Source organism: Pectinophora gossypiella, chromosome 1 (genome assembly GCF_024362695.1).
Source record: "Pectinophora gossypiella chromosome 1, ilPecGoss1.1, whole genome shotgun sequence".
NCBI lineage: Eukaryota > Metazoa > Arthropoda > Insecta > Lepidoptera > Gelechiidae > Pectinophora > Pectinophora gossypiella.
The window spans coordinates 13699227-13714646 of NC_065404.1; the positions used below are offsets into that span (position 1 = coordinate 13699227).

The 15420-nt window shown below is 40.8% G+C and overlaps 1 protein-coding gene across 5 annotated transcripts in view; it reads left to right on the forward strand.

Annotated features, from left to right (window-relative positions):
* Positions 1-15420, forward strand: part of LOC126370107 (leucine-rich repeat and calponin homology domain-containing protein) — a 57014-nt gene that overhangs the window by 27533 nt on the left and 14061 nt on the right. For 2 of the 5 annotated variants that reach the window (XM_050014869.1, XM_050014843.1), the window contains exons 3-10: positions 7555-7787; positions 8068-8204; positions 10218-10467; positions 11468-11612; positions 13152-13223; positions 13559-14183; positions 14722-14871; positions 15291-15368. In XM_050014869.1, coding sequence (XP_049870826.1) covers positions 7555-7787; positions 8068-8204; positions 10218-10467; positions 11468-11612; positions 13152-13223; positions 13559-14183; positions 14722-14871; positions 15291-15368 — 1690 coding nt within the window. The remainder of the gene's footprint in view (positions 1-7554; positions 7788-8067; positions 8205-10217; positions 10468-11467; positions 11613-13151; positions 13224-13558; positions 14184-14721; positions 14872-15290; positions 15369-15420) is intronic. The other 3 variants (XM_050014877.1, XM_050014852.1, XM_050014861.1) reach the window with 2 other exon arrangements.

Consider the following 15420-nt stretch of genomic DNA (forward strand, 5'->3'; position numbering starts at 1 on the left):
GTGTCTATAAAAAAAACTAATTTATCACAGATAACTTCCTCACCTACCAGTTCAAGTTTATTATCCATTGCTATTTCCACCAATAGTACATCTATAATACACTGTCATAACTCATAACAATAGCGTTTCTTTCTATAGATATGTGAAGGAAAATGGACTTTAAGACTGTATGATAAGAACGCGGTAGTTTGTAGGTCGGTTTAAAGATCAGTGGGCGAGGTGAACGAACGGGGATGTCATGGCCGACAGTCAGATGTTAGGACGGCTCTATACTACACACACACATACATAGGTACATAACGCACGCGTGAAATCCTTTTACTTCGCTGCTGAAATGGAATTTGCTTCCTTTTGTTTAGCCATTACAGGCATTGATATACAAGTTAGTAGATCAATGTTTATAGCACTACCAGAGAACTCTCAAAGAGATCTCGGGCCAAGTCAGACCTTTTGATCTTTCTCTCTCTCTCTCTATTTAATAGCTGCGCTCTTGTCGGTGGAGTAATCGCCATTCCTCTCTTCTTCCCGCCAAAACCTTCACCTCCCGATACGACACGACCTGCACCTTCTCTTTTATTTGTTTCATAAATGTTATCCTAGGTCTGCCCCTTCCTCTTCCTTTCTCCTTCTTTTTCTTCCTTTCTCTTGATCTTTCCTGATTTTGAAAATATTGTGTTCAGCTACTTATCACGCGCATGTCGTAAAAGACGATTAAGGGATTGTGACCTCTCAACAAGATGGATTGTCTATATAAGAGGAAAGAAAGCTCGGCAATATCAATCAACGGAGTATGTCCGTTCTACACGTAGTATTTATTATTCTATGATATCGGCCAAGAAGTGACAACGTTGACCTGTTCGACATGTCCGGGAATCGGGATGCTAATCAACATTCCACATCCCTGTCTAAGCACGAAATGGCTTCCATAAATAAATCATCATAGCTTAGTAGCAATTTCTCCGAAACCGTACAAAATACTATAAAATAGAAAATCCATCAACAAACTGCCGTAATGCAAGTGCACCTGCATACAAAGTTAGTCATTGTACTTATTACTAAGTAGTTTACGTTTTTATCTAAGTCGTCCGAGGTTGTCAACCATCCTTATAAGTAAAGACCGTTTTAATACGCATTTTATTTTTCTTGAATGTGGCGTCTGTCAGTCAAGGGTTACTCCCGCGTAGGGAAATTCCATTTATCATGTCACTGGTGCTAATTCCTGTAAACACCATCTAATTTTATTTTAAGTTATATCTGTCATTTTCTTATCCGCCGAAAAGAAAAGGGACGGGTAATCGACAAGCATAAAATTTATGGAACTCACGTCAATTTTAAGCACAAATCTAAAACAACCGTCTAAAAATTTTACATTGGCCAGTAACCCGACAGAATTATGTTGACAGCACACGTCAAACGGTTTGCATACCAGCGAGATACCTTTTTGATTCGCCCGGGTTATTCATTAATTTACTCATTCTTCCTAAAATTAAGAGCTGTCAATCATCCGTCCCTTTCCTTTTCGGCGGGTAAGAAAATGACAGGTATAACTTAAAGTAAAATTAGGAGGTGTCTCCAGAAATCGGGGCCATTGTAGGTGATTTCAAACGAAATACTTAGGATGTAACAACTCACGCAAACATATCCATAATTAATAAATGCGTCATTCTGTATGTCTTTCTGGTACGCTCATAGAGCAACACGGACCTCCGGTGTTGCTCTTTGGTTTCGCTTTTATGCCAAAACTACTAAACCCTTCGATGGAATTTGGTACAGAGATAGATTAGATCTTAAGAAAGAACATAGGATAGTTTTTATATTATTTAGGGGTGGAATAAGCATGCTGCGCGCGGCGACTTGGACGACTGTGAATTGGAGACAAATCTTTGTTTTGAGTAATTTGCGTCCTTCTCAAATTGAAAAATAAGCAGTACCTACAGTAGTTCTTACTGTTATAGTCCCCTATCAATCAGTAAAGGGCACAATTTCGTTCAAAAAACATTCTTACAACATCTTATTATGAATTGATAATTTATTTCTGATATTGACCTTTCTCGTTTAAAACAAACACACCCCTAAAGCAATCATCCATTATATTCATTTTCTAGCTCCGCAAATAAACACAAGTTCATAGACTGACGACATAAATGAGAATGCCCCGTTACCAAGAACGCGTTAACATTGACAGTGTGCAAACAGCCTTTCGTCATTAACCGAGTACTTTACGAGCACACGTGCACTTCTTAGGTTGATAACTGCAATCCGTTACATGATTGGAATGCTATGTGCAGTCTCGGGCTGTTTTTGTATACCACTAGCTTGTTTGGCAATCAAAATGACTAATAAAGACTTGTAGGGAGGTATATTATACAGTATCGCGAATAGTTACACGGGAAGTGCAAGATTATAGATCTTCTATCGTGTTGTGGATTACCAATCTCAGCAACCCTGGTATCAGGGTTATTATTGAGCCGCCTAAGTCCCTGACATGGCTCATGTAACGACTACTTACGACTACATCAATAAGTAGTAACCGTGACCAACGGATTAACGCGCCTTCCAAAGCATGGATCATCTTACCTACGGACAATCGGGTGATCAACCTATAATGTCCTGATGGAAGCGGTCAGGTACGCAGAATATATTAAGGTGCGCAGACGTTCGCGCAAAACGCATGTCCTAACCAAACTAGGAACCACAAAGCCATTTTTGTGATATGCCCCCACTGGGATTCGAACCCGGGCCCTCCGGAATGCGAGCCCAACGCTCAATAACTGGACGACGGGGGCCGTTACGGTTATTGATTAGGACGGGTTACTATGCTTGTAATGTTTGTAATTGCTGTAGAGCATTAAGGGCGTCCTCTGCTTCTTTATCATTACGTTAGGTATGTCCTTTTTTATGTTTCCTGTTTCGTGCAATAGAGTAACTTCATTTGTATCTTCGGAATATCATGGGTTGCGTCTACCTCCTACTTCATCTTTATTATACATAGGATTTGTCGTCGAGAATAAACACTTTCACAAACATCAAATAGAATCAATATATTACATTTAGAAAAACAAAATATAACTACTTAGACATAATAAAGATTGTTGATTGATTGAACAACAACATGGACTTTGGACATTTACAGAGTAGGAAACTCGGCTTTTCAAAAGGACTACTATACTGACCTATCTGTGTACTTAAAGAACTGGAGAATAATTAAGTTTCACAAATGGAACTCTAATTGCCATACGCCAGTAATTCTTCAGTCAACGTAAAGTACCAAATGCCTCAAACATCACGACCCATATTCGTTGAACTGCAATAAACACAAACAAAACCGAAACTGTTATGAACTACATCGATTACGCGGAAAATTATAAAGTTATGCTGATTTGTTTACTATTTACACCGACTCAAGCACTCTTTGAACTACTGCGTATGTTTGAAACACGAAAGCATCGATGACAAGGTTCCCGGAACGCGTGGTAGAACGCACAACTCGATTATGGATCTCGATTCTTCAAACGATAAGGATTGCTTTTGTATTCGTTGCGGTTTTATTGTTACACAGACTGGGTGTGACCTCGTTTTGATAACCACAATAACAAAACGATACAGTGAAAACAAAATAGGCTATTGCTCCGATAGAGTGATTTAAATCTCGTTAGAAGTGAGAAACTGCACATTGTTTCTTGGCGTAACATAGCACTGCTCATGAAGTCTTCTAAACAGTCATAAAACCCATGGGCTCGTTCAGTCATTGTGTCTGTGGTTCGTCGCACACGCACGCTCCATGACGGCTATCGACGCATGCGCGTGAATGCGGGCTTTCGAAAATAGAACCACGCCAAAACATACAAAGGTGTTATTGTGTAACTCAAATTAGCCATACTCAATAATACACAATAATGCTCCTTGTGTGGTTTCGGTCTGCCGCGCAACCTGCTCTTTGGGTACGGATAAGAACAATAGATCAGGTAATCTTGCAATTTGTACCTAAAATGGCAGTCTGATCTTATTTCGTCATTGTTATTATCATTTCCGCTTGTGTTGTCTTTTGCGTGGAAAACACAAAAAGAGGCGGTCCAAAGACACGTGGCGACATTCTGTTGACCGGGAATTAAATACTCAGCATGTCATGGTAGCAAACTACAGAAGGTGATCGCGAGAAGTGAAAATCTGTTATTCAAGCCCTACATCCCAACAGGAGATTAAAGGATTAGAAGTAGAAGATTTCCTCTTGTTGCAGTAGTTTGAATCGAACGGCCAGGAAGGTATGAAGCTGTAATGTAGGTACTTAAATGACGTAATTGTCCTACGAAGAAAACCAACTTTAACCTGCAACAAAGTATACCCAGTCACATACAACCAATAATACAATCGCTTTTTATTTCCCCCCACAAAACTTTCCCATCCCACAGCGTACTAATCCAAACAGTTTCCCCACATGCCACAGTTCCCTCGCACCCCAGTAGGAAGAGAATCGATATGATATCGACCTTGAATCACCCATGCGGAACGTGTGAATAATTCGCACTCCCATCGAGGGGAGCTCTGAAGGCGAATGGAGTGTTTCCTATTAGTAATGGAACGACTAGGCTATAATTATGCCATCAAACCTAGGTTAGAATAATAATCCTAATTTTAAACAAATCCTAGAATTCCCACATAAAAGTACCGCGGCATGGTACTCCAAAAATTTTCCAAAAATAAGGAGTATCCTCTTTCGAAAAAGATACAAGAGTTCTAGCTGAGACAGAAATATTCGCGTTTTGCATCTTGACTATCAACCAACTAAATAGCTTTGCAACTTTATTAAATCTCATTTCTCTCTCACGGCTAAAGTAAAATCATTAAGAACCCCACACTAAGTCCACAATTTACTTCGTCGTCAAACTTTCTTGTCCATTAAATAATTTACTAGGGAGTGTCGAGCTCGTTCGTCGTCTGAAAGCTTTACATGATGCACTAGGCTCTTTTACCCTCGCTAAAGGAACGAAACGACCCTGGAGGGCAATAGAACGGGACTCGGGAGGGTAAATGTTATCATTGCCACGACTAATTGGATGTAGGTGTGTTGGTAGAGGCGTTGAAACACCTACAAGTCAATTAACCGACGAATGTAAGTCTTGACTCCCGCATTGGTTTTGGCTTTACGAAATGGCTTTGGTAATTCAAAAGGAGAATAAGTTTTCACTTAAAGACACATTTTCTTTTTGTAGGTACCTATTCTGACCCATTATATTGCCTCGACGACTTCTCAACGCATTGAACGAAACCTACTTAACAAATAAATTACAGACACTTTTTACAACGTAGCCGTACTTTCCTCCTAGTTTAAAACTAACTTCGTAAAGAAGTTATCCTTATGTCGAATCAACATTTTTATTACTTAGATTGCTTTCAAACTTGATGTATTCGACTTAGATGATCCAATTTGAAAAGTGAGTTTTGACTCAAGGTGTTCAATACGGCATTAACATTTAGAGGCTCTGCAAATGTAGGTATAATTTTTTATGAGCAGGTGAAAACTAAAAATATCCAAAACCTGAATTCATCTCTCAGGACGGGCTTGTAAACTTTTCAACGCGTTTACATATTCCTGTTGAAACCGAGTTGCAAACCGCAGCTGTTTAAAGCGTGCGCTCGCTTGAAATTTTAACGTATATGAATAATTAGCACCTTCATTACTGAGTAGCGTTACGCACTGTTGGTCCCTTCATCAGGCATTCACATTACTGCTTCACTCGCATTTTGCATTCTTTATAAACATACTTAACATATTCACAACAAAGCTGGATTTTCTACAACCTATTTCCAGACTTCAAGCCGCGAATATTAAATCCGACTATTCATAAGGATTCTCGTCCCCCTAAGTAGCATGTTATTGGGCAACCGTCTCATCTTGCCTTCAAGAAAGTCTGTTTACTGTTTACAAAGTCTGTTGACTGACAGTGTTCAGGTTTCCAGTGAAATTGCACATTGTTCCTTATACGGCAGAGAGGTCGCATCGTGTTCCGCTGACGGGAGCTATTGAGAAATGTAGGTGTCCCGCTACGTAATACTTTACCATCGATGTGGGTGTCTTTACTATCTAGTTTATGTTGAAAACCGACTTCTATTGACGTCATTATCACCAGTAAACTTCCTTTTGACCGCGGGCTCCACCTAAATACATAACAATATAATCATATGGTTTACCACCTAGCGGAAACCATCATATTTTCTCTATGTAAATCGTCCAAACATAAAACTTGCACTCGCTTCTACTCAATTTCTTCTACATCGTACATTGAACTGTGTCTATTATTAATTCCGCGTCTCGAGAATTGAATCCAGTTCCGATGCAGGCGTGTCTAGGCGTCTAGACTACCTGCAACGTCCTTAAAAAAACTTCACGTCTGCCGCGCCCAATGTCTGCAGTCTACACTACGGGGTATCTTTACAATGCAGCCATTCCCATTTGTGTCTTGAAAGACGATACTTTTTGTCGATCTTACATTAACTTCTTCAATTGTACGAATACAAACCGAAAGAATGACAACGTTTTCGTCAAAATTCATTATTACTCAATTCATAAACCTGTTGCTCTGGCGTAACGGTATGTTTCAATAGAATATTCAGTCCGAGATCTGTTCATCATTTGCCACTGCTTATGCACGTGAACTGCACTGCGGGCGAGAATGTTTACGACTGAGTTCATAAAGGGAAACCTATCCAATTATCTGTGCTCCAGTTGCCGCGCATGCAAATAGCCAAATACATAAAATGTGAAAGCATTTTTATGTCGTTTCACCGCGTGAAATGCAGGATGCTCAGATATAGTGGAGACCGCTTTAAGTCCAATGTTTACAAGAGTTTTCTTGGCTGCCTGCCGGCCTATTAACAGCTATTAGGTTAAGCGAAGAACGATTTATGTTTGGTCCGATCTAATTACTGCAATCTAACAGCAAAGTAGGTTCCCAAACGGGAATAAACGGAGCTGGTATATTGATTTGGTGCATTTGTTTATGTTCTCGGTCGTTGCCCTCACAAATATTATGTTACCTCATTGTTTATTACGTGGGAAGTGTACTGCAACTTTCGGACTGTCTTTAACTAGAATTTTCTACATACAACCTTTTAGTGCTCCTGTTGTGAATTATGATTGGCAAATCGATTATTTCCTAGTTAACATCAATCTTGACTATGCTATGATGTCATGCCTTAGTCATCTGCACATGTCTTCTCACATTACCGAAGAACTTATAACAATAACAACTGAACGAGTATCTCCACTTATTTATGTATATCTTAGCACCATATCCCTTAAAACCATATAGATGCTTAAATGTATGGTGCAATGCCATTTTTCCAACGACTCAATGAACGCAACAATTCACAAATTTCATTCATTGTTATTGACGTCGTCAACTCGTTTAAAAAACGGCGATTGCAGAACTTAAGAGAAAGATGATAACCACGAGACAATTCATTCATAATGACAGTTGAAATCAGGACCTTGTCTGTAGACGTTCAGTCCTGAAAAATGACAGTGATATTTTACAGTCTTTTCTTTGCCCACAGTTCAAACCAGCTGACAGAGCTGCCGCGGGAGATATGTCAGATGCCGTTACAAGTTCTACTAGTCCAAGACAACTTGCTGTCGACCCTGCCGAAGGAGATTGGCAAGATGACGTCACTTGCCGAGCTGGACGCGTCAAACAACAGACTGACGCAAGTGCCAATGACGTTAGGAGACTGCGCTGGAATGAGAGCCCTAGATCTGAGCAATAATCAGCTGGGATTACTGCCTTTACGTGAGTAATGTTACTGTTTAAATAATAGTATCTAGGTTATGATCAGTGATGTGCCTTTCCCGGGAATGTTCCCGAAGTGGAAATGCTCTTATCGATTTTCTTCAATTAATTTGTCTAGTGTAGACTGGTATTGTTAACTGTTTAAACTAAGCCAAATAAAAGAGTTTTTAGATAGGGCGGGATTAGAACACCCATGTGTCCAAAACTATAGGGATCAAATCCAATATCAACCTAACTATTCATATCTTAAATAATATTTGTCCCATTTCCTACATTCCAGAAATCACATACCTTCGATTAGAACACCTGGACGTGAGCTGCAACTGTATCTCGTCACTGCCGCTAGAACTGCGCAATATGACCACGCTCGTCACACTCAACCTGGACAACAACCCGCTTGTCTCACCTCCCACTACTGTAAGTACATAACGATCATTATCTCCACTAGGATTGACAGCATCTAAAACATACCTAAGATTGGAATACTGGGACACTGTAACTGCAAGAACTGCGCAATGTGACCAACTTCGTCACACTCAACTTGGACAACAACCCGCTCGTCTCACCTCCCACCACTGTAAGTCAATGACGATCTCTACTGGTGTGGGTAGAATACTAGGGCATTCTCACTGCAAGGACTGCGCATGTGACCATCCCCATCACACTCAATCTGGACAACAATCCGCTCATTTAATCTCCCACAGTAAGGACAACGGCATACTTTCATACACGACTATCGACTCTACTGGGGTGAGCAGAATAGCTAAACTTATAGAACTGCTCAATATGAGCACGCTTATCAACATTACCAGCTTGTTTCTCGCACTAATGTAAGTAGTTTTTGTCTCCTCTAGTTCTAATTGTCCCATTGTTGAGCAATGGTGGTTGATGGCATCTCTACAATGCTTCCTCAAGCTGCCGCACCTGTAAAAACAGATGTGGTAGAGTCAATTTGTGGCTTTACATGCATGTAAAGCTAGCTTAGCTATAGATTTTCTAAACTAGAACTTAGAATTGATATACAGAAGTCCCTAGACACTTTGGAAATAAGGAAAATGGAAAAGCATAATAAATCAAAACAAGGTCATAGTTAGGGGAGCAAAGATTTATATCCATACTTCAGAAACAGACGGCAGATGGCATAAATCGCCACTTACGGGAGCCCATAAAACGTACATACACGACTAACACCCGTATTCTAAGAAGTTCACTCAAACTTTCCTCGACTTCGTCCTCAGTTGAGGCAACTAACTGCCTCCGTAGTCCAGTGATTGAGCATTCTGCTCACGATCCGGAGGTCCCGGGTTCGAATCCCGATAAGGTCAAATCACTATGTGATCCCTAGTTTGGTTAGGACATTGCCTGATTGTCCAGAAGTAAGATGATCCGTGCTTCGGAAGGCACGTTAAGCCGTTGATCCCGGTTACTACTTACTGATGTAAGTACGTAGCCGTTACCTGAGTCACGTCAGGGGCCTTTGGCGGCTCAATAATAACCCTGACACCAGGTTTGATGAGGTTGGTCATCCATCTCACAAGTTGATGCAACCTCAAGGTCTTCCTCGAACTTTGCTCAAATTCGGTACTCTTAGACTGTGCCTCAACTTGTGCCTTAACTCGAGTTTACTCCAGTCAGCCGAGACGTCATTCGTTTTCGTATTATTTTGTTGGCAGTACGGTATGCTGGACTCCAGTGAGTAACGTCCTCGACTCGAGGACATAAATGTTAACTTAAAATACCAAAATGCTCAACTGAGGTCAGTCGAGTGGAGGAAGAGTCGACTTAACATCTAAGAATACGGGTCTAAAAGCCTAGCCTTTAAGTAGTAACACGTAGAGCTATTTATTGCTGTTTGCTTACGTAACTTGACATTGGATACGTTTGCGTTTTCGCAAGGAATATAATTTATTTTTTTCTATCGTTTATATTTACTTACATACTATTTTATAACGGTCAATCAAATGGAGTTTTAAGAATAAGAACGAAAGCCAGAGGTTGCAAACTAATCTAGGAAACTATACCCCTATGAAGTGTATAACTATGCACGCATCACAGAACAACACGTGTAAGATATAAACTAATGTAATTAGCATTTGGCAATGGCACCAGAGCTCAAATTTAATCTTCTGCGTAAGACGTCAAGGCCGTTCAATGTTTATTAATTTATATTTACCTATTAACAAATAGTTTACATTAATTAATTTATGCACACTCACCTATCACGTTGGTCTAATAGAAACCCCATGAGGTGTAGGTATTTAATTCCACCTTGCGATGGATGTACCTCTGTCTATCCCTATTGGGATATAGTCGTGAGCTTATGTTGTGTGTTAATTTAATATTATTAGTTTTTAATTTTTAGTTGAAAATAGAATGCCGATAAAATAAAATGACAATTAAAATTAAAAAAATATCCTTCATAATTTCCAGGTATGCATGCGCGGGCGCGTGCACATATTCAAATATCTGGAGAACATGGCGAATAAGGACACATTGCCGCACAGAAGGGTGGACGAGACCAGAAGGACTGCCAAACACAGTTCGTTCCTCAACAACACTCCGAACCAGCATCAGATAGTGTCGGGAAATGCCACTATAGACTGCCTCCGACACAAGCCTAGGCATGTTGTCGACAGTGGATACTGCACTGATGGGGTTGACAAGAGGTGGTCTAATGATGGTGAGTTATTTTTTCCAACCCCTTTCGTGACCAACCCTGGTATCACGGTGGGCTTCCACCAAAGCTGGGAGGAGCGAAACGTGCGGATTTGATATACCTATAACAACATACGAGAGAGTGAAAGAGAAGATGTTCTGGCGCTCTTTCGCCCGCTATGATTGGTCGATTCCTGCACATCACCGCTTCTATCCTCTTTGTTGGAAACTCGCTTCAGGTTTATTATTGAGCCGGCAACGTGGTCTACATAAGGACTACGCATTTGCTTAAGTAATCCTTTTTAATTGAAAACAAGTTCACATTTGATCATAACCTTATCTGATGATAAGTGACGATGTGTCCGAAGATATACCACCCTTACCTAGTGCTCCGAAAGTAGTGGTTGCATATTTACAAATACATTTTTTATTATGACTAGGAAAGAGTGTGGCGATTATGAAGAGTATGTACCTATATCTAATATTATATCAGTTTTTACAATCTGCCAAAGCTATCGCTAGGCAACCGACATTCAACACTTGACATCATAAGATACGGATAAAACAGTGTCAATGCACTGTTTTGTCATTTTTCTGTCTACTTGTATTGAAAATAATTATGTAGTCCAATAATTCTACGCTGGATTGGGAGCGCATAAAAAACGTTGAACGCGTTCATTTGTTTTGGTTCTAAATTCAAATTCTGATACGTGATAAATCTAATAATTGATGAAAATAGAAATTAGCATTCGTTTATTTTCGAAATCAATGATTATCGAGAAGCGTACAAAAAATAGAAGCAGTGTCTATACCCAAAGAATAAAATGAAGCTATCAAAGTACGAACTTTTCCACATGAGACTGAGACACGTTTTAATAATTTGTTTTGATGCGACAATGCCATGGTACCAGCCAGCGATGATGTTCAGCGGTTTATCCGCCCAACGATGTTAGAATAGAAAGTAGGTGTAACGATGTTTTTGTAGTCGTCATGGCAAACAAGTGAAGCTAACGTAACCCCCACAGCGGCGGGTGAGGCGGGGGGCGGTGGCTCGGGGCGCTCGACGCCTTCCACGCCGTCCACGCTGTCCCCCGGCGCGGCGCTGTCGCGGGCGCAGTCGCTCTCAAGCGAGTCGCCGCTGGCGCCGCCGCTCACGCCGCTACTCTCCGGGTGAGTCCGACTTGTTGAAGCAAGAGGGATATAATGTTACTTGTTTTTCAGCGCTCGCGGCGCGGCTATCGAGCCATCCGTGCCTTACCAATAGCCCTCAATATAAATCGGCCGTGCAGAGCCGCACGACAGTAAAAGTCAACGCAGACACAGCGAGGCTATCAATCTTGATAATACTGAAAAATTACTTGTATTACCATTCGCATAAAGCGCAATCTTCTGCCTACTAAAGGTGGCGCCTGCACGAGCAATATTCAAAGGCGTGTCGTTGTCGAGCTGTATTCAAGAGAAAATAACACTTTATGGGAATGATGATAGTGTAGAGTTAGTTTTTCAGTGTTTTCAGAAAGTGGTCGCTGCTGTTGGTCTGCGCAGACCCTAATAGCGTAGTTTTTTTTTATGCTAGTCACAGACTGTGAAGATGTTAGGTGTAATAGCTGATAAGCTATGATAATAAAAGACGCAAGTGGAAGAGAGAGCATCATAATTCCTTCTCATTCGCTAGCGTGCGTAATGCGTTTTATCATAATAGATATAATCTCATATTTTATTTATTTTATCTTCACCGCCTGTGATGGGCATAAAAGTGAGCTAAACTTATTGATCACAGAAATAACATGCTATGGGAATTCCCTTTAAAATTAGGGAAACTATACTTGAAAAACATACAAGGGACAGCTTATGCTTATGGGAATTAGACGTATCTAACAAATATATTATTACAGCAAAAACTAAAACGAAAGGAGATCACCCGCCATTAGATTTATATCATGGTTTCTAAAGCAACTTAGTGGAATGTATTTTATTTCTTGTAGTACTATTATATATATGCTGTATAACTTTAATTTCGACTTTATTTTACGCATTGGCCGCTCCAGAGGTAAACGAGATCCCGATACGTCATCGACATCATCATATCCTCTGTCTCGCTCGGTTCCTACTTCTTTTCCTTTCGTCGCAGAATGTCCTGTTCCCAAAATATCTATCGCAAAAGATCCCTTTTGAAAATACTTCCCGTCGCAAAAAATACCCTTTCAGATTATAAGAGCGTTATAACATAGAAAAATGTTGACCAACATTTTCTAAATCCTGCGTAATGGACAGTTTAAGAACGTCTCTTTCGCAAAATGTTCCATTTACAAAAAAAAGGAGCATGGAGAATTCACCGACAATAGCGTGACTCTTAATTAATGATGATGACAAAACAACGTTATATTAGTCCTTCGAAAGGGTCCAAAAGTGGTAAAAAGGTTGCAGAAATAAAAAGGGTCAAAAAGGGTTTAGAAACTAAAAAAGGGTAAAAAAGGGTTCAGAAAATAAAAAGGGGTCAAAAGGGGATCGGAAAATAAAAATGGGTCGTTATCGTGTGGGTTGTGAAGTGGATTACCAACCCCATCAACACTGGTGTCAGGTTACTTATTGTTTGTTGGTTGTGGTTACTTATTTACCATAGGGATCTTCTGCGACCGATGGGGCATTGTGCGTCGAAGCCCTTTTATTTTCTCTTTTTATTATTAACCCTAGTGTTGTCCCTTTCAGCCTCCGTATATCACCTGAAGGGAACTTGAATGGCGACGATAAGAGTAAATTAGCCCATCAACAAACGTACAGGTACATTGTCATTCATACGCACCACTCTCACGGTCATACCGCACCTTACAGCTTCCACTGTCTTTAATAACACACGGGTTAATGGTTTCCATTAGGTGTTTATTGTCATATCATTGGGTTCATATTCGTGTAATACTAACATTACTTGTTAAATGTATTGCAATACTTCATCAAATATAGTTGTACATTCCATTATTAATATTCATTAAATGATGAGCTTTCCAGTCGATTCGTGATGCTACACTGTGTATTTAACCTGTGTGTTACTAAAGTTTGCTTGCTCACTAAAAAAATAAATAAACTAATGACTAATATACGACTTTCAAATATTCCAGACAATACAAAGAAGCCTTAAGACAGCAGCGGACGCAAGACATCTACCGCCCCCGCACCGACCAGAACTCCCCAGAGCTGGATTCGTCCCCACACTCCCAAAACCAAAGCCCTGTACACCAACACTCCCCAATCAACGGCTACAGTAACGTATCCCCTAGTCTTTACCGCCCCTTATCTTCCAATTCCCCTTCACAAGTGCCAAATTCCCCCCTCCTACACTCAACCCCAAGAAGATTCCAACAGAACGGCAACGCAGAAAAACAAGAAGAAAACAAAAGGCCGGTCCAAAAAGTCGTGCCTTCGCGTAACGTGAACAAAATCTACTCGGCTGTCAACGGGAATGTGGATTATAAGGTCAACGGCGACACGTATATAAAGCCGACATCGCCCACCAAATCGCCGACTAATACATTAGGGTATAACAGTATAGCAAAATCTGTTCCGAGGCAGAACGGGGATGGTAAACTTCTTACGACGGTGTCGTATTTGAAAGGTGCGGCTCCGAAACCTCCTGGGAAGATGGCGTGGAACAAGGACGGGACGCTGGACAAACTCAGCTTCACTATGAAGAGGGAATTCGATAAACAGAAGGAAGAGACTGAGCTGCTCGAACAGTTGCGGACGGTGAGTAGTTTTGGAATAATAGTATTTTCTTTTTGTATCTTCACACAACAAACTCGACAAGTGGGGCTTAACCGTCTGGTAAATGTGTCTGTTTCTATAATCTATTTCTTTTACGTGACTTATTGTAGATCTTCCGCTTGCTAACATGTAAACCCGTTGCAATTAAATATACACCTTGTATCAAGGACGATGCGCAACTGCGAGACGTCTCGATTCGTGCAGGTTATACTTTAGAGACTGTAGAATTAAGAACATTTGCAACTTGGTGTACGAGTAGGCCCTCCGTTCTGTACTTTAAACTTCTTCTTTTTTTTCACTTCTGTAGAGATCAATTTTCAGCTCGGGGAGGCGTAGATACTTATTTCATCTTACGATGAATTTACCTCTTGATTACCCAAATTGTCAATTGTTGTCGCGTCTTATAAGGAAGTGAAAGAATTGGCCGTTGATAGACAAGAATGGAGAATGCTACACCGACAAGAGCGTGGCTCTTAAAATAACAACTCGCAGCTAGTTATAACAAGACTTTCCTCCACAGATAATAGAAACCCGCCTGAAGATGTCGCTACCGGAGCACCTGGCTCCAGTGCTGGCGGACGGCGTGGTGCTATGCCACCTGGCCAACCACGTGCGGCCGCGCTCCGTCGCATCCGTGCACGTACCGTCGCCGGCGCAGGTAAATGACAAAGTAAATACATTGATCATTCATTCATACATACATAACAGCTGGGCACAGGCCTTCCCTCAATCAACCGGATGTATGAAACAAACTCCACTGTGGTTTGGTGGAGGTGTTTTTTACGGCTAATAGCCGGGACGGTCTGCTTAACGTGCACTCCGAAACGGGGAATGATCTTACTTTTTCGGACAATTCGGTGATTCAAGCCTGCAATGTCCTTACCAAACTAGTGATATGTCCTCACCGGGTGTTGAACCCTCCGAATACGTAAATGAATCATATCGGGTTGATGAGGTCAATCGTTGGTCTCACAACCCAAGAGAGAGAATAAGAAGTTGGTAAGGGACTGTCCTGGATATGTTGCCCTGCCGACGAATCTATGATTAGTGCCATGTGTAAAATTATATTACATTGTTTCTTTTTTTCAGCCCAAGTTAACAATGGCGAGATGCAGACGAAACGTCGATAACTTCTTGGAGGCCTGTCGAAGAATCGGAGTGGAAGAGGTGAGCAATACATTCATACTTGCTTAATGTTTGTCTTGTGACCGCTTTGTGT